This window comes from Erpetoichthys calabaricus, chromosome 4 (genome assembly GCF_900747795.2).
Source record: "Erpetoichthys calabaricus chromosome 4, fErpCal1.3, whole genome shotgun sequence".
NCBI lineage: Eukaryota > Metazoa > Chordata > Cladistia > Polypteriformes > Polypteridae > Erpetoichthys > Erpetoichthys calabaricus.
The window spans coordinates 24,458,370-24,481,779 of NC_041397.2; the positions used below are offsets into that span (position 1 = coordinate 24,458,370).

A 23,410-nucleotide genomic window follows, 5' to 3' on the forward strand; every position below is an offset into this window, starting at 1 on the left:
CATTACATTTTAGAACATAACAGAAATGGTTTCATTGGTAGGATGCAAAGTCTGTAAGCATAATAAATGAAGCATCATTTGCATCAGTAAGTATCAATTAACACTGTCAACTCAATGTAATGGAGAATATATATCTTCTTGCTCACTTTTATTAAGATGAAAAGCTCACCAATACAAGCAAAACACAATTCAATCAAAAGTACACAATGCAAGATTCCAGAAAGTTATATTGATAAAACCATAGCCAACATGTAACACCCCACCCTAATCAATTCAGAAAGCCTTACAAACTTTCATGTATATTAGGACATCAATCGATCACAAACAAAAGCAGAGGCATGTGAAGCTATTTCAGACCATTAAAAATTTCTTACTAAATTTTGGAAAAGATTTCTGCAATCCTGAAATAAGTACATAAGTTTAATATGCCACTGTGCGCTGTACAAAATAAATCCACTCACATGTACAGCCAACACAAGGCCAGATTTAGCACACAGGCGCACATCATTTAGAACTGCTAGGCAAGCATTAGAAGACAAGAAAGGGACAACTGCGAAAAGACCATTGTACATTTCTGTGTGTCAGAGTCAGCATGACATTGAATCTTCTTTTCCTTGTTTGGAATGGCATGATTTACCTAAGTGGGGGCCTGCGCATGGAGAAAGAGTATAAAGCCTTGGAACATTGACTGACACACCTTTGAAACCGACAGATGGATGGGAGATAATGACATCCGATCCAGAAAATCCTTCCAGTGCAGCGACAAAAATGGCAGACTGTGTACATTGAGCTGCCACTTCGGTAATGGTCTTGTCATGGCTTCCTCATCTGTTATGCCGCGTAAACCGTCATTTAAAAAAGCTAAGTTATTTCTCCTATGTGATTTCTTACCACCGTATCACTAAGTGAGGGGTATCGCCTTTTAATACTATATTTATATAGTTTCGGATTATGTAACATGCCGCAATTACAAAAGAACGTATTCCAACAAGGGAGCTAGCGCCCCCTCCTGGATAGAAACCCCCATGTGAAAAATGTAACCTTTTCTAATTTTAAAAAATTAAAGACTTCATTTTCTTATTGACTTATAAATGGTGGGTTAGGATCCTTTTAATTAAACAATATATATTGATAAGTAAAAAGCGTACTACAGGAAATCACCATAGATGTATTGTTGCATAATTTTATTCCAACTGGTGTTACTCCATCATTATCAAAATTGGACTACCTGTCATTTTCCAGGTTTAGCCCGTTTTGCCTTGTTACCCCTCCAAATCTGTTTTCACCACAGTCCTAGGAACCCTTTGGACTCCAGATAATGTTATTAGGGGATTATCAGAACTTTGACTGTGCACAATTTAAGCAAAATATTCATAAACCAAAGAACATGTATATTATGTGTAACTTAATTCCATTCTTAATCACAGATATTAACTGAGAGGTCCCCTGACTATGAATACCTAAGGGTGCACACCTTGAAATCAGTTGATAAAGTATGGAGATACTAATGATATCGTCAAAATTTCTATGTAAAATATTTTCAAATGTTAATACTAAGAGTAGGTTAGGTAAGTTGGTCAAGATTCCTTTTGTCAACCAGCCCATTATAACCACAATTTGAGTCAATACTATCACTGTCCTTCTTGCACCTAGCTACTTTCAGGGGCAACATTTCATCATGGTTTTAGCTAGGAGTTTTGGATGCACATTCAAATGGTTCCTGTATGGATATCTGATGTAGAACTGTAAGGTAGTGTGTAGATCTGATTTTAATAACCCATTTTAACAATCCATCTGTCATGGGTTATAATATCTGCAGCAGAACAATAAAATCTGCAAGTGATAGTCACTCAAACAGATTTTTGGATAAAGCAATGTATTAGACAAATCTAGGTGGAACAAGGAATATCCCAACACATATTTTTGTTTAACACTACTGATGAGCTAACCAACACAATTTTCCTTTGATGTGAAGTTCAGCCTCAACAGGTAAGAAAACTAGTGTAATAGATAAAGTACAAATTTAAGATGATAGAACATCAATTAACTCAGATGTTCTAATTTTATAAAATTCCCCATGTAAGTACTGGCAAACAATCTCAATTGGCCATACTTACCTTTCTTATATCATTAAAACTCTATGCACATGTCTCTTTAATGCAAGAGAGGTTTCTATATTAGTCATTATGAGGCTATCAACTACAGAAGGAGTTCTTGTCATCTGCAGACTCCTTCTCAATTAACCATGACCATGTCACCAAGTATGCACTTATTAACTTGTAAAAGGAAAAAGAAAACCTTATGCAGTACATTTATTTATATTTTATTTGATACCTTAAATAAAGGATGCTTACCCTATTGGCTCCAGCAGACCCCAGTGACCCTGTAGTTATGATATAGCAGGTTGGATAATGGATGCTTACCCTGCTGTTTGTTGGTTGGTCCTCAGGAGAACTTTTACATCATTGTGAATATGCTTTACCCTTCCAAGAGCTTTGAAAAAATCCTTAAAATAAAGAGAAAATCTACATAAATGGAATCAAGTAATGCTAATGTAAATAAAATTATACAGTCAAATTTCTAATTCATAAGAAAAATCACACGACTTAATATAAGAATTGATAGCAATCTTACAAATCTGCCACTTTCAATTTTATAGTAGAGATTAGTCTTCATGACAAATTAGGTATTCAATTCTGTGAGAAGTTAGCAGTTATCTTACGTACACAATGTACAAAAAATTCTAGTTGCTTCTTTAGCTATATTAGAAACTGTTATATAACAAATATTTTGTATGATGTTCTACATATATACAGTATTATATATATATATATATATATATATATATATATATATATATTTATATATATATATATGTGTGTGTGTGTGTGTGTGTGTGTGTGTATATACATACCAACGTGTGTTACTAGGCACAACTTTTGCAAGAAATGTCTAATGTTACTTAGAACTTAGAGTTAACTGAACTTTTTTCTATGATTAGAGAATGTTTATGTTTAAATTTGAGGTATAGTATGAACATGTTAATAGGAAAACAATTTAAAAAATTATTATTTTTTGTGCCAGTAATATTAGCAAAAGAAAGTATACGTTATACATTCTAAAGATAATCTCTAAGTTTACTCATGAATCAACACAACTGAGCTCAAATTCATCTGTCATTCAATGTTATGTTCCGGTTTTAAATGCTTACTTACATATCTAGTGCTTATGCTTATAAATTACTATTTGCATTTGTTCTCTTAACAATAATAGTAATTAAAAGGAAATACGCTTAAAGCTAAGGGCAGCATGGCACCTTAATGGTAAGCACTGCTGCTTGAAGGATCCAGCATCCTGGGATCACACCCCATTTCTAGTTGCTACCTTTGTGGATTTTGTGTGTTTTACCAGTCTGTGTGGGCCATCCTAAACTTGGGTATGTTAGACTAGCTGGTGATTCTAAACTGGCCATGTGTATGTGCGTCTCCATGATGCCATGAACTGTAGGTCACTCGCAAATTGTGCTGTGTCGAATCGCAGGTTGTGTTTGACATTGAAAAGATTGGCTAATGCCTGTAGCAGCAATGAATAGAATTCTGAGAATGTTGTGCTGTACTAAATAAAAAGGTAGATATAAGTTAAACAGCATACCAGTATAGAAGAAAGCATTGAATGAACATAATGCAATTTAAAGAAAGTTTTAATATGTTGTGTGACAAGTAGGATAACTGACAGATCTGGAGTTGATGAATTATAGTCAGATAATCAGACTGTCCCTATGTCCATGACATTCACCACTTGGGAGTTAAAAACTATTCATTTATTCTTCTGATTTAATGTTGTGGTATGAATGCTACATTTCTGCAGTAGTTGCAATCCTGCTTTATAAATGCAAAATAGGGCTGGGCAAAATACTGAATTTTTTATTTGATGCCATATTTAATACAGTTCAGCCAATAATGCGGTATTCATTACCTTTTAATTTTCCACAACTACTTCAGAACGTCAAATAAAATCCACAAAATCTCTAGCACGCTCTTGTCAGCCCCACCAAAATGTCATGGTGGTGTTAAACAAGGAAAACAGAGTGGGGATCAGAATAGGAAGCGTTTAGAACCATTAGGGTTATTGCTGCTGCTTGCAAATGGTTTGATTTTCCCAGGATGACAGTTCAAGCAGTAGAGCGTCTAAAGACAGAACATGTTGATGCATATGACAAAGCCACCCTTGCATATAGGTCTCCTGCAATATGCTCTTCTGCCTCCCTGCTACGCAAACTCACATAAAATATTTGCATAGTGAATGAGCAGACAAGCAGCAGGGATAAGAGCTGCAGTGATATCCGTATTGCAAATCTCACTATTGACCACTTAACTTGCACCTAGAATATACCTGTAAAGTGTCAGTGATCAAATAACTACACAAGCCACTAATTCACATAATGTCAAGAGTGAGACGTCCATGCACCCTGTAAGCCTTTGTTCCTTCATTTCACACACTCTCTGCTACTGAAATATTTCAAGCAGGAATAAAAACAGCAGTCTAAATATATATATATATATATCTTTTTTTCCCAATCTTCAAAGTTCATGTAACAGTTATGGGGTAAACTACATTACTGGCCACTTTATTTTCATATTGGGTTAGTATGTTGTTCAGTAGTTGAATTGAGCATAATAACTGTGACAAAGTCTGTCCTGAATGATTGAGTTATAATGTTGTGTTATCTCATTTTATTTAGTGTTGTTTTGTCCATTTGTACTCACCGTACTTTGTGTCTTGCCTTAAGAAACAGAAGTTTGTAATGTTTAACTTATAAAGTTTCCCAAGCTGAGTGAGTCAATGAACAAACATAATATTACACAGAGTTAAAACTGCTCTAAAAGATTAGCTAATGTCTATATGATGTTCATCATGTTTATCTTTAGTTATATATTATCTTTCTAGCAAGCGTTTAAGGAATCAAGAGGAAGGCCAAGGCAAGACATGTTATACTACCTGATAGATGATAAACCATACTAAGAAATGAAGAACAAAAGACAGAGTACAATGAAGGAGCTGGTAATCACCAAAGAAGAACAACTAAGCGTTCATTCATACAGTGTCTTTAACACTGTATGGGGCAGCGTTTGGTATATGGAGTTTCTTTGTATGGATTTGGTACATAAATGTGAATAACACTGAAAGAGCTGCAAAGATTCGTGGTGGAGATGGGAGTATCTGTCCACAAGACCACTCAAAGCCGTACAACTTAATGGAAGAGCGTCAAAAAAAAAAAAAAAAAACAGCTTAAAGTAAAGAAAAAAGAAAAGACGTTTGGAGTTTGCCTAACAGCATGTGGCGAACTCCACAAACACACGGATACAGATTCTCTGGTCAGATGAGACTAAAATTGAACATTCTGACCATCATGGGAAATGCTGTGTGTGAACTAGGGGATATTTCTCTACTACCCTGAGATCTCCATTCCAACAGGGAAGAATGGTGGTGGCAGCATCATGCTGTGGGGACGTTTTTCATCATCAAGGACAAGAAATCTGGTCACAACTGAAATAAAGACGGATGGCACTAAATACAGGGAAATTCTTGAGGAAAACCTGTTTCAGTCTGCCAGAGGTTTTAGACTGGGATGAAAGTACAGTGATCCCTCGCTATATCGCGCTTCGCCTTTCGCGGCTTCACTCCATCGCGGATTTTATATGTAAGCATATTTAAATATATATCGCGGATTTTTCGCTGCTTCGCGGGTTTCTGCGGACAATGGGTCTTTTAATTTCTTGTACATGCTTCCTCAGTTGGTTTGCCCAGTTGATTTCATACAAGGGACGCTATTGGCAGATGGCTGAGAAGCTACCCAACTTACTTTCTCTCTCTCTCTCTCTCTCTTGCGCTGACGTAGGGGGGTGTGAGCAGGGGGGCTGTTCGCACACCTAGACGATAGGGACAGGGACGTTGCTACCTTCTGTGTGCAGCCGCTTCCTGAAGGACATGCTGCACGGTGCTTCGCATACTTAAAAGCTCAAAGGGCACGTATTGATTTTTGACTTTGTTTTTCTCTGTCTCTCTCTCTGCTCCTGACAGAGGGGGTGTGAGCTGCCGCCTTCAACAGCTTTGTACCGGCGGTGCTTCGCATACTTAAAAGCCAAACATCCCTATTGATTTGTTTGTTTTTCTCTCTCTGACGCGCACTCAGTTGAAGAGGAAGATATGTTTGCATTCTTTTAATTGTGAGACAGAACTGTCATCTCTGTCTTGTCATGGAGCACAGTTTAAACTTTTGAAAAAGAGACAAATGTTTGTTTGCAGTGTTTGAATAACGTTCCTGTCTCTCTACAACCTCCTGTGTTTCTGCGCAAATCTGTGACCCAAGCATGACAATATAAAAATAACCATATAAACATATGGTTTCTACTTCGCGGATTTTCTTATTTCACGGGTGGCTCTGGAATGCAACCCCCGCGATGGAGGAGGGATTACTGTACACCTTCCAGCAAGACAATGACCCTAAATGTATTGTTAAAGCTCCACTGGAGTGGTTAAAGGGGAAATACTTAAAATGTCTTAGAATGGCCTAATAAAAGCCCAGACCTTAATCCAACTGAAAATCTGTCGCATGACTTGAAGTTTGCTCTACACCAACATAGCCCATCTAACTTGAAGGAGTTGGAGCAGTTTGGCCTTGAGGAATGGACTACAATTCGAGTGTCTAGATGTGCTAAGCTAATAGAGATATTCCCCAAGAGACCTGCAGCTGAAATTGCAGCAACAGGTGACTCTACAAAGCATTGACTTTGGGGATGGGGGGTTTTGGGGGGGGGGGGGGGTAAATACCTATGCACACTCAGGATTTCTGTTTTTTTTGTCTTAATTATTGTTTGTGTCAAAATAAAAAGTATTTTGCAATGTCAAAGTGGTAGGTATGTTTTGTAAATCGAATTGTGCAAAACACCCAAGAACCCGTTTTAATTCTAGGTTGTAATGCGACAAATTAGGACAGACAATGAGGGGGATGAATACTTTCACAAGGCACTATATGTGGGGAGGGAATACTTTCACAAAGCACCAAATGTGCAAATACCAAATAAAAAATATGTAAATCATAAAAAAATATGTACAATATTTATAGGTACAATGATCTGTTGTTTGTAAGGTATTGAATTAAAAGCTTTAACTTTCTTCATATATAACAGTCAAATGGAGGGAGAGAGAGTGAGAGAAGGATAGAGAGAGGGACTGATAGACATAACCAGACACTAGCAAGGGCAAGCAAGGTTTTGAACGCAATACACACAATGTAAACTCAAAAATAAGCAGATGAGACATAAAATAAAAATGGTTTGAAATACATGATATTTGAGAATTTTCTCTGAGTCATGGCTATTCATGAAATTGTTACACTTAAGTTTCCTTTGACAATATTTCATGTTACTAATATGACAAATATCCTAGTTTTATGGTATATATGATAATAATAATAATGATGCTGACCTTCAGTCTTTAAAGTGTTTTGAGAACATATCAAGGTATATTAAATATCACATTTTTGTTTCAAATTTCACCCAAATCTAAGGTACCATTACAATTTTTATCTGTTTAGGACCACGGTTTTCAAACTTTTTTGAACAAGTACCACTCCACGAGGACCAGTAGCACTGTCAATGAATTGTTAATTTACGCCCGTGTTGTTTTGAAGAAAAAGTCACTATAATCATTATGACTATAATTATGACGTTAAAGTGATATTAAACTAATTAAGGAAATGGGTGCCCGCGCTAATAAAAGCCGGCTTGGAGTCTTCCACGCATTTACAGTAGTATACTTATACTATATATGATTATATGCAACATATTTGCATTCTAGCAACATCGATTCGTGGAAAATAAAGGACCACACGAGTACCACTTGGCATGACTTGAAGTACCACCAGTGGTACACGTACCACAGTTTGAAAACCGTGGGTTTAGGATGCAAATCAGATTCAACTTTTTTTTTTTTTTTTTTACAGATGAAAAAAATACCTAAATAACCTTTTTGTCTTTACTGTATCATATGCCGGTTTGCTGTAGTGCAAAGAATAAACACCTAATGGTTTTCTTTTATTAATTTGCAATTTCCTCAGCCATCTTAAACAGAAGGTGTCCTTGATACTTTTTCAGGAGAGCGTCAGAAGGTATGAAGCAGGTTGCTGGTTACCTGTACATTTTGTAATCTAAAGCAGATAATTGTTTCTACTGTTGCTCCCTTGACACTGACTAAACAGTCCCATCCTTTCATTAAATGTCTTATATTCTATATCATTTATAAGGAAAATGACTAATTCAAAAATACGCTGGCTAAACTTTAAGCTCTGATGTGTGGGTCTTAAAGAACTGAAAGTTCCCCGCACATGTGAAAGTTATTTTACTGAGAAGGTGCGCTGTTTAAAATGTGCATAGCATTTCTTGCCTATCTCAGATATACTCTCTCTCCTATGAAACCCAATATCCCAACAAAGGAACAGTTACACTCCCTAAAAGCTATATATTTTTAAGTCCAGCAGCAATTCTGTAGTAGACTGTAATTAATAAACAGTACCTTAGCTTGAGTGTGTTGTTTATGAAGATCACCATATATTCAATGGATACTGCACCATCAGAACTAGTAACAAATACATTTCATTGAAATGTGCCCAGTCACGATGACAATAAAATCATCTGAACTGAAATACTGCAGCCTGAACCTTAATTTTTGCGGCAGGCAGCGCCTTTATTTTTAGTCATACCACTTTCCACATAGCATTTAACGTACTCATTAAGATGACTGTGTAAGTGTTTGATGAGGATCCAGTCAGCTGTTACAAGGCAGTCTGTTTGATTTAACTCAGCCACTCCTAGCCAGCATTCATAAAAAATGGCAGCAACTGTAGTCAAGCAGGCCCTGCATGACCTTCAAAAATGTACATACTCTTTATATCCCTCTTTGATGTGCATTCGTGTTTGTGTTTATGTTGCCTTAACTGATATATTTGACTAAATATGATTCAAAATCACATTTACGCTAAAATGACAAATATCAGACTAGAGAACAGCTGAAACTAAAATGCAGCTTCTCATTTTACAGGTGGAGATTTACATTTTTACATGAGGTAATCTATAAACAATGACCACAAAAACTGAAATGACCCCTGACAGAAACATTAATATTAGTGCAGTCTTTTGAGATGTCATACATCATATCCACTTTGTTTCTGTGGATCACAACAGAAAGCTATGTGCAACTTTTTATCACTAGAGTATGCCACGTGGAAAACTTCTCTCTTGAGCCTGCCCAACTCTGCTCATATAGACCAGTTACATGAGAAGTATGCTTCACAGCTCAAAGATCTGGATCATTTTTTTTGTTTTCTTTATTATTCTTGACAGAGCTTTATATCTCATTTACATTCTTTAACACCTAGCATTGTGCCAACAACACACGCAAATATAACTTAATCCAGAGAATAGTTACTGAACAGACAGTATACTATCCTGTTGTCTCTCCAATAGAAAAGTATGTTAACAGAAACAGGTACAGTGGCAGTGTAAACCTCTGCACCTATCATAGTGGCATTTACTGCAAGACAAAAGCCAATCATAGGCAGAATGGTAGTTTATCATAAACCACACTCAAATGGCAGTTTACCATAAGACATGCTCAAATACAAACCTAACTCCTCTTCACACTAAGGCAAGTTGTAATCACCAATTAACCTAACCTTGCCAGTATGCTTTTAATTTGTGTCAGAAAATGAGAATATCTGGAGGAAAATTGGGGAAGAACACACACACACTCCTCAAAGGCAGAGGCATGGCTAAGAAATTAATACTGAAGCTGCGAGGCAACAGAACCTACATTTCTGCTACCATAAATCCTGAAACCTAATATTCATAAAAAGTTTGTCTGAAATTATATATTAACTTACTTCAGTAATTGGTCCATCTCTAGCTGCATGCAGTGCACTCATTTCTTCAGATGTCAATTGAAATTTAGCAAGAAAAGCATTAGCCACCTGGGCTCTTATTTCAAGTTGGTGGCTGTATAAAAAAAATAAAATAAAAATTAAGTAGTCTGTTTTAAAAGATTGATTAATGATTAACTACAACTTTAATTACTGATGAACTGATAAACCACATGGGCTATATTACTAAAACTTTTAACCTTCCAGTTACCAAACATTTTAAATACTGACATCTCTTCAAAACCAATCATGTTTTAAGAAGATATCCTGAAAAATACATGTTTAGTAGTGTAAAAACATGCTTGCATATAAGAGAATCAGAAAACAACAAATGCTGTAACACTCTGCTTGAAATGCAGGAAAAAAAAGTTCAGATTTTTATTTTCATTTACATTTAATTGAACATTATGCTGAAAGAGAATAATATAGCAGCAAACGTTTTTTTTTTTTTATAAATTTTAACAAATGAACACAATAGACATATTAAACTCTTGTTAAAATACAGCACTAACCAAGGAAAAATAAACGATTATACTGAAATACTGCAAAGGGAAATGCTCCCCATCATCAACATTGTAAAGTGAATAAATGTACATCATATGTCTCTATTACAGTAAAAAAAAAAATCCAGGGATGAGATGAAACTTTTTAGCCTGGGACAAGACGTGACTTTTTCAGAGAGATACTTCACATCCCGCGAGACAAGTCTTTGTGCCAAGAGATTTAACCCTGTCCGGGGCCAGAAATAAAAGACAAAGAGTAGATGACAACGTAAAATGTCGTAAGAAAATTCAAAAACGTTGGCTCGACACACATGCAGAGTAGGTTAGAGATAATGAAAGTACTGAAATTCGAAAGTCTCAAAAAATGATAGTAAAGATCACATTAGTGCAAACAAACGATAATTATTACTCGGTGAAAAAACAGAACAGCGAAATGAGATTGAATATATCATTCAGATTAGTGCTGGGCGGTATACCGGTTCATACCGAAAACCGTTTTTTATTTTTTTATGATATGGATTTTTCTTATACCGCAACACCGGTTTAAATTGCCTAAACGACGTTCGGAACATGGCGCAGCGGGAAACTGTTCAAGTGGGGACCTTTTTCACTGGAAATGTCGACTTTAATCTTGACATAGTCAACATGTCGAATTTATTCTCGACATATAGTTTGTTTTTTTCTTCCGTGTCCATATTTTTTTTTCTTCACAGTGGCCCTAATGCGCTTCCATAGGGCTATACCACAAACAGCATTATAAATGCAAGTTGCAGTTTTTATTATTTATGTATATAGCTTAGCTTGAAGCAAGGTCCATATTAATGTAGTTTGCCTAAATGATGGTACAGTTGGTAAGATGTCATCACCAAGTTGCACTTGTTTTATTTTATTTTAATTTGGTGAATACTGTGTAATGCACCTGGGCTTGAAGCCTTGAAGTAATGGTGCAACTATCAGTAATACTACTATTATTATTTATTTTATTGTTATTATTTATTAGTTTAAATATTATGCAGTTTAACGATTGTTTAAAAAGTCACTTTAACGTGACAGTGGACAGAGATTGTTAACATTAACAGAAAGTGTAGTTGGTTTACAAAAAATATTTACTATTTATTCCTTTTCTAAGACGTGTTCAGTGCAATCCAATTTTTGACAAACACCGCTGGATATTTTACTAAGTCTAAATGCCTCTTTGGATGGTTGAAAATATGTTGTCAAAATCATAGTTTAAGCTTTTGCAAAATTTGTTCAATTAAAGGTTCTATATTTTGACTGCATCTGTCATGCAATGTGATTCCTTCTCTTTAGTGCCACCCCCTTGAAAACTATCACTTAATGGGGCCATGCAAACCTGGATTAATACTTGTGTGCACATTAAAATGTCTTTTTGTACGATGTACAATTCTCATAACAGTCTAATAGGTTATTCTTAGCCAGTCTACTGCAGTAATTGCAGTGGAAAATGTGGTTAACATCCACTCATGCATGGGGAAAAAAATACCATCTAATACCGTGAAACCGGCAGAATTTAGAAAAATACCATGATATAGAATTTTGGTCATACCGCCCACCTCTAATTCAGATTTAAACTTTAAATGGGAGACTTGTAGATAGTCTAATTCATGTTGTCATCAGGGAAATGTAGTGTTTCTTCTCAATGAAGAGGCATATCTGCGAGAATTAAAAGATTTGTTGTTTGGTGAAAGTGAAATCCACATATGCGAGCAGTACATTTACAACATTTAGCAGATGCTCTTATCCAGTGCGACTTACAACAGTGCTTAGTAGTCTACGACTGTTCTTCAGTCTTTAAGGCTAGAGACGCAAAGTGGCTGGCGCCAGGGGGGGTTGGCGAGTGAAGCGAGCAGGGGGCAAAGCCCCCTAGTAACCATTAAGATAATGAGCTGAGTAACTAGCAGACTGTAACTAGACTGATACATTCTGAAAAAGCTGCTAACATTTTCCTCAAAGTGTAGATTTTTATTTATGCTGTAAGAATGTTATGTTTAGCGATGTATATAATAGTATAAATCACAACCACAGAAAATTACTTAAAACTAGTAAACTTACACATGATTAGGAGTTAGTTTACAACATAAACCAATAAACATCAAAACCCAAAAAGACCAATTATTTGTTACTTCAGTCAATTAGTAAAAACAGTCCACAATTCCTACAACTTAAAAAGTCATTTTCAATAATTAAAAAACATTTAGTAACATAACATTGGCAACCAATTCACATTCATCCAGGTCTGAAGCAGTAGACAATACCTTCAGATTTTAATAGAGATTTTAACTCTTTAACTCACTTTTAAAAGTGTTAGGTTTAAGAATTTTGAACAACAGTTAGTCACGGGGTCTCCTCCACCAGCAGCACATGAATCAATGCCATGTTCGCATCACTTGAATTGGACTCTGCTGTTTATGAAGCTATTGGGCCTCCACAGGGGTATTTGGGCTATGTTTTTAACTACATAAGATTTTAAACTGCTGTTAAAAAGCATGTATTTAATTTAGTCTGCTAACTAATGTAATTGCACTGTCATACATGTACGTCAGAGGAACACCTTCCTGGCTTATCACAGGTACTCAATAACTCCGCTGGAGTGAAAAGGGGCACTGTCTTTCTCTCCTGTGCAGCAGCAAGGAGACATTCCTTGAAGGAAATTAAGCCCACCTATTCCAGCCAAAGGGCTATAAAAGTCAGACGACTCCCGATGTTGCCATCTCGTCTAGACCTGAACTTGAAGAAAGAATGGAGGTTCATATGACTGACCCGCTCTCAAGAGTCAAATACATCTACGAAGCCACGAAGGCTGCCTTACTTGATTTCTGTTTTGTGCCTTCAATCGATAATTTTCATTTATAATTAAGAATTAAATGCCCCCCCCCCCCCCCCATTGGCATCCCAACACTTTTGGGACTAACCCTACAGTTATTTACCCATTCACACCACGTAGTATATGAAAATGACTTACAAAAAATAGTTAATAAAATTAAAACTTTCAAAGCAGCTAACTAACTCCACAAAAGCACCTGAACATTATTCCATGCATACATTTTCTAACTTGTTTGTATCACTGGCTTCACTAGTATTCATTTAGAGACATGATTTTTTTTTGGGGTAAAAAACAAAGTTATCAATAGAATTGTTTCTAAATGAACACAAACACTAGGTGGCAGCAACACTCTATTTAACTCAAATGTCATTTTGCATTCATTCTGCAGCTTTGTGTAGATAAAAGGAGCTAAATTATGCTTGGCCTCATTGTTCATGTTAGTTATTTAATAACTTCTGACAATGACTCAACATGTGAGGTTTGCTTTCAGAATAGAGTTTATATTTGTATGGTTTTCAAGCTTATTTTTCCAGTTAAGTTTACATCTTGTTCCTTGAAGATAATTTTCCAATGTTTTATTTTATTGAAAATTCATCCATCCATCCATCCATTGTCTCTCGCTTATCCGAGGTCGGGTCGCGGGGGCAGCAGCTTGAGCAGAGATGCCCAGACTTCCCTCTCCCCGGCCACTTCTTCTAGCTCTTCCGGGAGAATCCCAAGGCGTTCCCAGGCCAGTCGAGAGACATAGTCCCTCCAGCGTGTCCTGGGTCTTCCCCGGGGCCTCCTCCCGGTTGGACGTGCCCGGAACACCTCACCAGGGAGGCGTCCAGGAGGCATCCTGATCAGATGCCCGAGCCACCTCATCTGACTCCTCTCGATGCGGAGGAGCAGCGGCTCTACTCTGAGCCCCTCCCGGATGACTGAGCTTCTCACCCTATCTTTAAGGGAAAGCCCAGACACCCTGCGGAGGAAACTCATTTCAGCCGCTTGTATTTGCGATCTCGTTCTTTCGGTCACTACCCATAGCTCATGACCATAGGTGAGGGTACGAACATAGATCGACTGGTAAATTGAGAGCTTCGCCTTGCGGCTCAGCTCCTTTTTCACCACGACAGACCGATGCAATGCCCGCATTACTGCGGATGCCGCACCGATCCGCCTGTCGATCTCACGCTCCATTCTTCCCTCACTCGTGAACAAGCCCCCGAGATACTTGAACTCCTCCACTTGGGGCAGGATCTCGCTACCAACCCTGAGAAGGCACTCCACCCTTTTCCGGCTGAGGACCATGGTCTCGGATTTGGAGGTGCTGATTCTCATCCCAGCCGCTTCACACTCGGCTGCGAACCGATCCAGAGAGAGCTGAAGATCACGGCCTGATGAAGCAAACAGGACAACATCATCTGCAAAAAGCAGTGACCCAATCCTGAGCCCACCAAACCGGACCCCCTCAACACCCTGGCTGCGCCTAGAAATTCTGTCCATAAAAGTTATGAACAGAATCGGTGACAAAGGGCAGCCCTGGCGGAGTCCAACTCTCACTGGAAACGGGTTCGACTTACTGCCGGCAATGCGGACCAAGCTCTGGCACCGATCGTACAGGGACTGAACAGCCCTTATCAGGGGGGCCGGTACCCCATACTCTCGGAGTACCCCCCACAGGATTCCCCGAGGGACACGGTCGAATGCCTTTTCTAAGTCCACAAAACACATGTAGACTGGTTGGGCAAACTCCCATGCACCCTCCAGGACCCTGCTAAGGGTATAGAGCTGGTCCACTGTTCCGCGACCAGGACGAAAATCACACTGTTCCTCCTGAATCCGAGGCTCGACTATCCGACGGACCCTCCTCTCCAGGACCCCTGAATAGACTTTTCCAGGGAGGCTGAGGAGTGTGATCCCTCTGTAGTTGGAACACACCCTCTGATCCCCCTTCTTAAAGAGGGGGACCACCACCCCGGTCTGCCAATCCAGAGGCACTGTCCCTGATGTCCATGCGATGTTGCAGAGGCGTGTCAGCCAAGACAGTCCTACAACATCCAGAGCCTTGAGGAACTCCGGGCGTATCTCATCCACCCCCGGGGCCCTGCCACCAAGGAGTTTTTTGACCACCTCGGTGACCTCAGTCCCAGAGATGGGGGAGCCCACCTCTGAGTCCCCAGGCTCTGCTTCCTCATTGGAAGGCATGTTAATGGGATTGAGGAGGTCTTCGAAGTATTCCCCCCACCGACCCACAACGTCCCGAGTCGAGGTCAGCAGCGCACCATCCCCACCATATACAGTGTTGACACTGCACTGCTTCCCCTTCCTGAGACGCCGGATGGTGGACCAGAATCTCCTCGAAGCCGTCCGAAAGTCATTCTCCATGGCCTCCCCAAACTCCTCCCATGCCCGAGTTTTTGCCTCGGCAACCACCAAAGCCGCATTCCGCTTGGCCTGCCGGTACCTATCAGCTGCCTCCGGGGTCCCACTGGACAAAAGGGTCCTGTAGGACTCCTTCTTCAGCTTGACGGCATCCTTCACCGCCGGTGTCCACCAGCGGGTTCGGGGATTGCCGCCACGACAGGCACCGACCACCTTACGGCCACAGCTCCGGTCAGCTGCCTCAACAATAGAGGCATGGAACATGGCCCATTTGGACTCAATGTCCCCCACCTCCCTCGGGATGTGGTCGAAGTTCTGCCGGAGGTAGGAGTTGAAGCTACTTCTGACAGGGGGCTCTGCCAGACGTTCCCAGCAGACCCTCACAACACGTTTGGGCCTACCACGCCTGACCGGCATCCTCCCCCACCATCGAAGCCAACTCACCACCAGGTGGTGATCAGTTGACAGCTCCGCCCCTCTCTTCACCCGAGTGTCCAAGACATGTGGCCGCAAGTCCGACGACACGACCACAAAGTCGATCATTGAACTGAGGCCTAGGGTGTCCTGGTGCCAAGTGCACATATGAACACCCCTATGCTTGAACATGGTGTTCGTTATGGACAATCCGTGACGAGCACAGAAGTCCAATAACAAAACACCGCTCGGGTTCAGATCAGGGGGGCCATTCCTCCCAATCACGCCCTTCCAGGTCTCACTGTCATTGCCCACGTGAGCATTGAAGTCTCCCAGCAGAACGAGGGAGTCCCCAGAAGGTATGCCCTCTAGCACCCCCTCCAGGGACTCCAAAAAGGGTGGGTACTCCGAACTGCTGTTCGGTGCATACGTACAAACAACAGTTAGGACCCGTCCCCCCACCCGAAGGCGAAGGGAGGCTACCCTCTCGTCCACCGGGGTAAACCCCAATGTACAGGCTCCAAGTTGGGGGGCAATAAGTATACCCACACCTGCTCGGCGCCTCTCACCGGGGGCAACTCCAGAGTGGTAGAGAGTCCAGCCCCTCTCAAGGAGATTGGTTCCATAAGTACTGACCATGTTGGGTGCCCACACTTTTTGGTTCAGGACCTGAATGATGAAAATAAAAATACAATCTTGCTTAAAATATTAAAGAAATGTGTCATCATTAACTTTATACCTTTTGGTGATCAGTTCATCTTCTGCTCACTTAACTATTTACAGTAACAGATATTTTAAGCAAGGGTGCCCAAACATTTGCATGCCACAGTATTTTATAATTGCAAATTCAAGATTTGTGTTCCTCTCTCTTCTCTCTTCAACCAACAAAATAAAATAAATAACTGACATGCTCTTATGTTACGGAACGGTGCTGGCCACAGAGCTATAGATAGCTGTAATTTATTGTTTCTTCACTCTGTAACTGATTAAGTCTGTTTGTTAAAATATACCAACACCTTGCCTAACTAAAGCAAGTCAATTTCCACTTCTTTTTCAAGTCAGGTGTGTTGAAAACTAGTTTCCCTCCTTTACAGTAAAAATGAGCTTGAATATATTTAATTATGGGAACACAAAATGCAATCTATTACAGGATATACAGTATACAAAATTTCAGCTATACATCTATAGATGGACGCCCAAAGGTCCTACACAGGCACAAGAAATTTGTTTAGGTGGGTAAAGTATCCCTCTTTTGCTTCTGTGCATTCTTTGACACAATCTTATCAACTGCAGGTCTACTATCTTTAGACCACCCATTATTATTGTTTTTTTTTTTGTTTGGGGCTACCTCTCTTGCCTATTCTTTGACTTGCAGAGAAACTAGGTTTGCAATTTTCTTTAACAAGTTTTTTTGATTCTAACCAGAAGCAATTATCTACACCTCTTAGAAGCCCATTTATTTGGCAAGTAAGACTGACGACTCTCTAAGCCTTGCCTTTCCAATTCTTTCCTCAATGCCAAAGACCCATGTGTCTAACCATTTTGTGTAGCTTTATGGAAACTTCTATACTTTATTATGCCAGCTCTCAACTCTTGAGATCAAATGTTTGGATATCACTGTTTCATGGACACAGACTAACAAACAGGGTGCACCATTTGGCAGTTTAACCCTTTTCAAGCCAGGACTATAGGACCCTGCTCGTCTATGATTTCTCTTTCCCACATTTAGTTAACCTGGCAGGCATGTGCTTTGGATGTGTGAGAGTACTTTAAAATGAGTCTACAAAAATTGCCCCACTGGGACAAATAAAGTCAGCCAGTTAGTCTATCTATCCATTTGTCCGTCTGTCCGAACGTATACCAAAACATGACTTGCATACTAATTCAACAACACACTTTTTAAATTGTATGGTCTTGACACTCCATTCTTCTCATATTTCTCCACATTCACATTTCAAACATATTTGTACTCTTCTCCCATCTTGAATATCCTATATCTCTGATATGAAGAATTTTTTTTTTTTTTTAATATTCCATGCCAAGGTGCAGTGTTTAGCACTGCTGCCACTCAGCTCTGCAGTCCTGAGTTCAGATCCTTTGCATGGGCACTCTCCATGCTTCTGCGTAGATTTTCTTCCAGGTTGTTGTTTTTTTCTTCCACATTCCAAACATTACGTGCACGAGGTTAACTGGTAACTCTACATCAGCCTCATATGAGTTAGTGAGTATGGACATGAAAGGTACTTCCTGCTTGTGCCCGTTGCAACCTGTTTACTTCTGTATGCTCCGGCCTTCAAGAACCTCAAATAGAGTTCTAAGCCATCAATTACATGGAACTTTTAAAACAAACTAGCAGATTTTACTTCAATATTGTTGTCCCTTCAGACTAATGATTTTAAGCTGTTAAAAAGTAAAGTAAAAATGGAAGCAATTCAAACATACCTGAATAAAAACTAAACAAGCTAAATATTCTGAATATTATGTCTAAATATTCTAAAACAAAAACATTCTTAAAATGGTTTTAAATAATAAAGTATAAGCAGTTTTGTCTAAGCTTTAAATTAACTTCATGAAAGATTCTGAGTTGGAATAATGCATTTAGTAATACAACAGGATGCATTCTGCCAGGCTAAGCCTCATACAGAATAATTAATTTCTGTTTTAAAGAGGAGAATGTCTGCATATAAGAATAAAAAAAACACAATGAAGGGATTTAGAATGGTGGTACTGATATTGACAATACAGACAGCTTAACAGAAACCGTGTAGACGGTGAAACAGAATTCTATGAATTCTATTGTTTGCTTAAGACTCAATGTTAAGTTTATATGCAAATGACAAAACACAAATATTAATGTTTAATAACAGTATTATCTCATTTTCCACCTTACAAATAACCTAAATATTTTGCAATGTCTAAATATTCAAATAATGAAACTAAAAACTTTTATATAAATGGTTTAAAATGATAAGACAAAAAAACAAGCAACCATACATTGTGCACTTCACTTTTGTGTAAGCTTTCAATTAATTTCATGAAACAGTCAGTTTTAAAATAGTGCAAAGTGAACTGTTAATGATTAACACTATGGCTTAACAGCTATCAACAAATGGCATTCCAAAAAGACTGAAATGTTTAAAATAATTTCTACATAAAAAAATGTACACTTTTAGATTTTGAATTGATGAGCCACAACAACATCAGTACAGCTATGTGTCAGTTTATGGCTACAGTGCACAGGAGTGGGACCAGTCTCATTTATGTAGGTTCACATGGTTTTAAATGACATGGGCATACTGTGACATGTCAGAATCCAGGTTTTTTCTTCAATTCAGTGACAAAGTTCAAAGGCCAAACAAAAGGTTCAGTTTGAAACACATCACTAGTTTTAAGTACCAGAGATCAGGAGAGGAGGAGGAAATATACAGACTATGTAGTCAGAGCATGGGCAAGATACTGAGACAGAGGGGAGAAGCTGAGGGCAATCACAGGTCAAAGGAGCGCTCCAGGTTTGATGCTTTAGTGGCCTCCCTAATGCCAAGGATGACAGCAAAGTAAGTAAACGTTTAGGGCTGAAGTGTCAGAAAAACAATTATCATTCAGCTTATTGGGGGAATGGTGGTGAGCATGTTCCTGCCTAGAGACCTTACCATTACATAAATCTGCTCAATCAAATTCAGAACTGAGGGAAGCTGTAAATGACCTTAAAGTCTCAAGTCTTCTGAAGCTAAACATACACCACTGTGAACATTTGTATTAGTGAATTCAATAAAGAAACATAAAACAATTAGAAACAAAAGGAAATAATTCAGTCATACTTTGTTAAGTATTACTCTGTAGTACTAGGGTGTTGTACCGTGTTAGCCATTATGAATGTAGAGAAAAGCCAAGCAAAATGACACCTTTTATTGGCTAACTAAACAGATTACAATATGCAAGCTTTCGAGGCAACTCAGGACCCTTCTTCAGGCAAGAAACTCAGGCCCCTTCTTCAGGCAAGAAACTCAGGCCCCTTCTTCAGGCAAGAAACTCAGGCCCCTTCTTCTGGCAAGAAACTCAGGCCCCTTCTTCTGGCAAGATCAGAAGGGGCCTGAGTTGCCTCGAAAGCTTGCGTATTGTAATCTTTTTAGTTAGCCAATAAAAGGTGTAATTTTGCTTGGCTTTTCTTTAAGTATTACTCTTAATATGGTTATTACTGCAACATTTTAATAAATTGTGTGCTAAGTGTGGACATATGTAATGAGATACAATTGCAAAAGATCATCTGCGACTGTAACTGACTACTAAAAGACAAAACTCAACTAAACATTATTAAGGTTAAGATGTATATTACTATGTTTATCTTACTCATAACATAATTATATATTAATCAATATAGGAAAAACACTCCTTGACAAATCTCCAGTGGAAAACGCCAAGGACTTCATGATTCAGTATTATTCTGATACTTTGGTCACAATTCAATAATTATTTATACTCTTTTAATATGTTAAAATACTAATTATAATTTTGCAATGGAATTCAATTGTCCAAAATATTTAAATTTATTTTTCACTTTTCATTTGATTGAAGTGAAAGTAGAAACCATATTACTATAACCAAAAATTTGTTAATCAGTTACAATGAATAATAAATATAATTGACCCATTTCATACCAATTAATCTGCTTTTATAAATTTATTGTGGAAATCAACTGCAAGTATCTTGGCAATTTCCACAGTAAGACTGGGAATATTTTGGGACATGCATGTTATTTGTATCATCTAAATTTAGCTATGGATGAGCCCTTATGTTTGTAACAGGGTTAAAAAAATAATAAATCGAGGTTAGGGTTGTTAAACAATAATTGGGATCAGAATATTTCACATTCAAACATCTATTTGAATATATACAAAGGTGCATTTTAAATTCTTGGGGCTATATACAGTAATTACATATTGAAATGACATACATGAAGACCATTACTGAAAAGTGTTTATAATAAATTAACCTATTAAACAAGTAAACCTGGTTAAAAACTAATCAGTTCTCAAGTACTGTACTTATAAAAATTCCAAGTTAATTACCCAAAGGAGGGTGGGGGTAGAGAACATACCATAATCCTCATGTTCTTTTTCAATTTTTAAGGAACATTAACATTCTTTTCTTTTGCTCACAGAGCTTTGTTGCAGCACAGTTTTGTAACTCACACAGAGATGAACTTTGAACAGTCAAGACAACAACAAACAAAGCATCCACAGAAGCCTGCAAATACTGCTGTCAAATGTGATGAACGATTTTAGGTGAAGTTTCTTGCTTCTCCTCCTTCCTTTTGGCTACATCAGGTTTTCGCCTGCAATCATCACTGAATTTAGTTGAAATCAAACTCTAGCACTGTTGTCAGCTGAGACTGAACAAAGAGTAGCTAATTTTGATTTTAATATGCCAGTCTTGAATACTGCATGTGTATATAGTAAGCTCTATTTCAAGATAACATTTTGAAAACTAAAATGTACCCAAATTAACAACTTAAAATGTAGACAGAGCATTTTACGTTGGAATCCCACGGCTCTACTAAGTTTTGTTGTGTGCCACCTATGGGAAGTCAGACATAATACATAAGTTATGCAAGTACAAATACACTGTATTGATTTTACACTGACATATATGGCACATCGTCTTCAAAACTACTGTAGTACAATATGCCCAAGAACTTTTGCAATGTATCATTGCACCTGAAAATAACATTTGCAGGTCTCTTGCATAAACTGTTCATTTCCGCATTGCTTGATCTTATGCATTTTTCTTTTCTGATTTTCTTATTTTCTCAAATTCATCACTTAAAGAAAGAAAAAAATATAGATTGCTGCCTCAATCTATTTTGGCACATGGTTTCCTAGTCATTTTGTACTGACAGGAGGATGTGAAACATTTCAAAATTAATTCTCTTATATTGTTTTGGTTTGTGACCTGATTGATCATTGCTGACTGCTTTTTTTCTTGCTTGTTTCCGATGTCCCAGGACAGGTTTCAACCATTCATGACCATAGCTATTGATTATGGCGGCTCAGCACATGAATGGATGGATGCTTGAACAGGTATTATTTCAGCTAGTGAAATGTTTAGGGTTAATTCTTTCCTTGTCACTGGGATTGGTTCCAGGCCCCAACAAACCTAAGAACAAATGAATTGCCTTAAGAAAATTGATGAATAATGGCCAAGATGTAAATTGTTTAAGACAATGTTCATTGTCATTACATTCTCATCTGCAAAGATACCAATAACCCATATTAACTACTAACAATTTAGGTGACAAAGGGGGGAAAAAAGTTAATGGTTAAAATATCAAACTCGATCTCCACCTGAAAAGCCACACGCATATAAACCCTTAACACCTAGATGGTTATACCTAGGTCACCTTCTAAGTAATATTAAAAGAACTCCGCAATCAAACAAACATCATGAAAAGTCGAAAAACGTTGTCTTTCATTTGACTGCTGAATGCCAGCTCTGAAAAGTTAACATCACAGAGCTCAGACAATGCTCTGGGCTTGGCACACCAAGTCAGTAAAAAAAAAAAAAAAAAAAGTCTATTCAAGTTGAACGTCCAGGGAATGTGGAGAGAACACACTCTGCTTCATTCAGTATACAATGCTGAACATTACTGAGAAGACATAAAAGATCAATGCAGAAAAGGGAATAACATTAGCTGAATTCAGATTAAAGAAACAAAACTACAGATGCACAACTTAAACTGTATATGCAGACAAAAAGAATAAAGCATTCTTTCATTCTAAAAACTAACTGGATGAAAAAGAATTGTGCAGTCTTTTAAAAGGAGCACTTTTAAATTTGATGTAAAAATAGCCATTTTAATATAGTATTACACTTCAGATTGCATTTACTTCCTTTTTTGTTGTATGTTAAAGCAAACATATCAAAATATAAATATTCCATATTCTTTAAAGGAATTTCATGTTTTTATTAAAAAGACAAGAAAGCATAACAGACATATTGGGAGAATGGGTGCACAGTTCAAGTAGCTTTTATAAAGCCTTTTTAATACAACCTTATGGACAAGAGAGTCAAACATTCTCAGCACTCAGTTCAGACTGCACACATAAAATTTGAACAATATAGCCAATGAGAACTAAAGAGCACTAATACTAACTAATTCCACTTTATGACTGAAGAAATGAAAGAGCCACATCTAGCCAGCTTTATTTTCCCAAGGGTGAGGGAGACTTGGAGGCGAGGCTTCTTGCTGGCAACAGTTGCCGTGGTGACAAAGCTTCTCTATGAAACAGCTATTTGGCAAATAACACAAGG

The 23,410-nt window shown here is 38.1% G+C and overlaps 1 protein-coding gene across 2 annotated transcripts in view; it reads right to left on the bottom strand.

Moving 5' to 3' along the window:
• cog6 (component of oligomeric golgi complex 6) overlaps positions 1–23,410 on the bottom strand; it is a 233,672-nt gene that overhangs the window by 101,027 nt on the left and 109,235 nt on the right. For both annotated transcript variants that reach the window (XM_051926341.1, XM_051926342.1), the window contains exons 5-6: positions 9,941–10,052; positions 2,424–2,506 (exon numbers count right to left, since the gene is read on the bottom strand). In XM_051926341.1, coding sequence (XP_051782301.1) covers positions 2,424–2,506; positions 9,941–10,052 — 195 coding nt within the window. The remainder of the gene's footprint in view (positions 1–2,423; positions 2,507–9,940; positions 10,053–23,410) is intronic.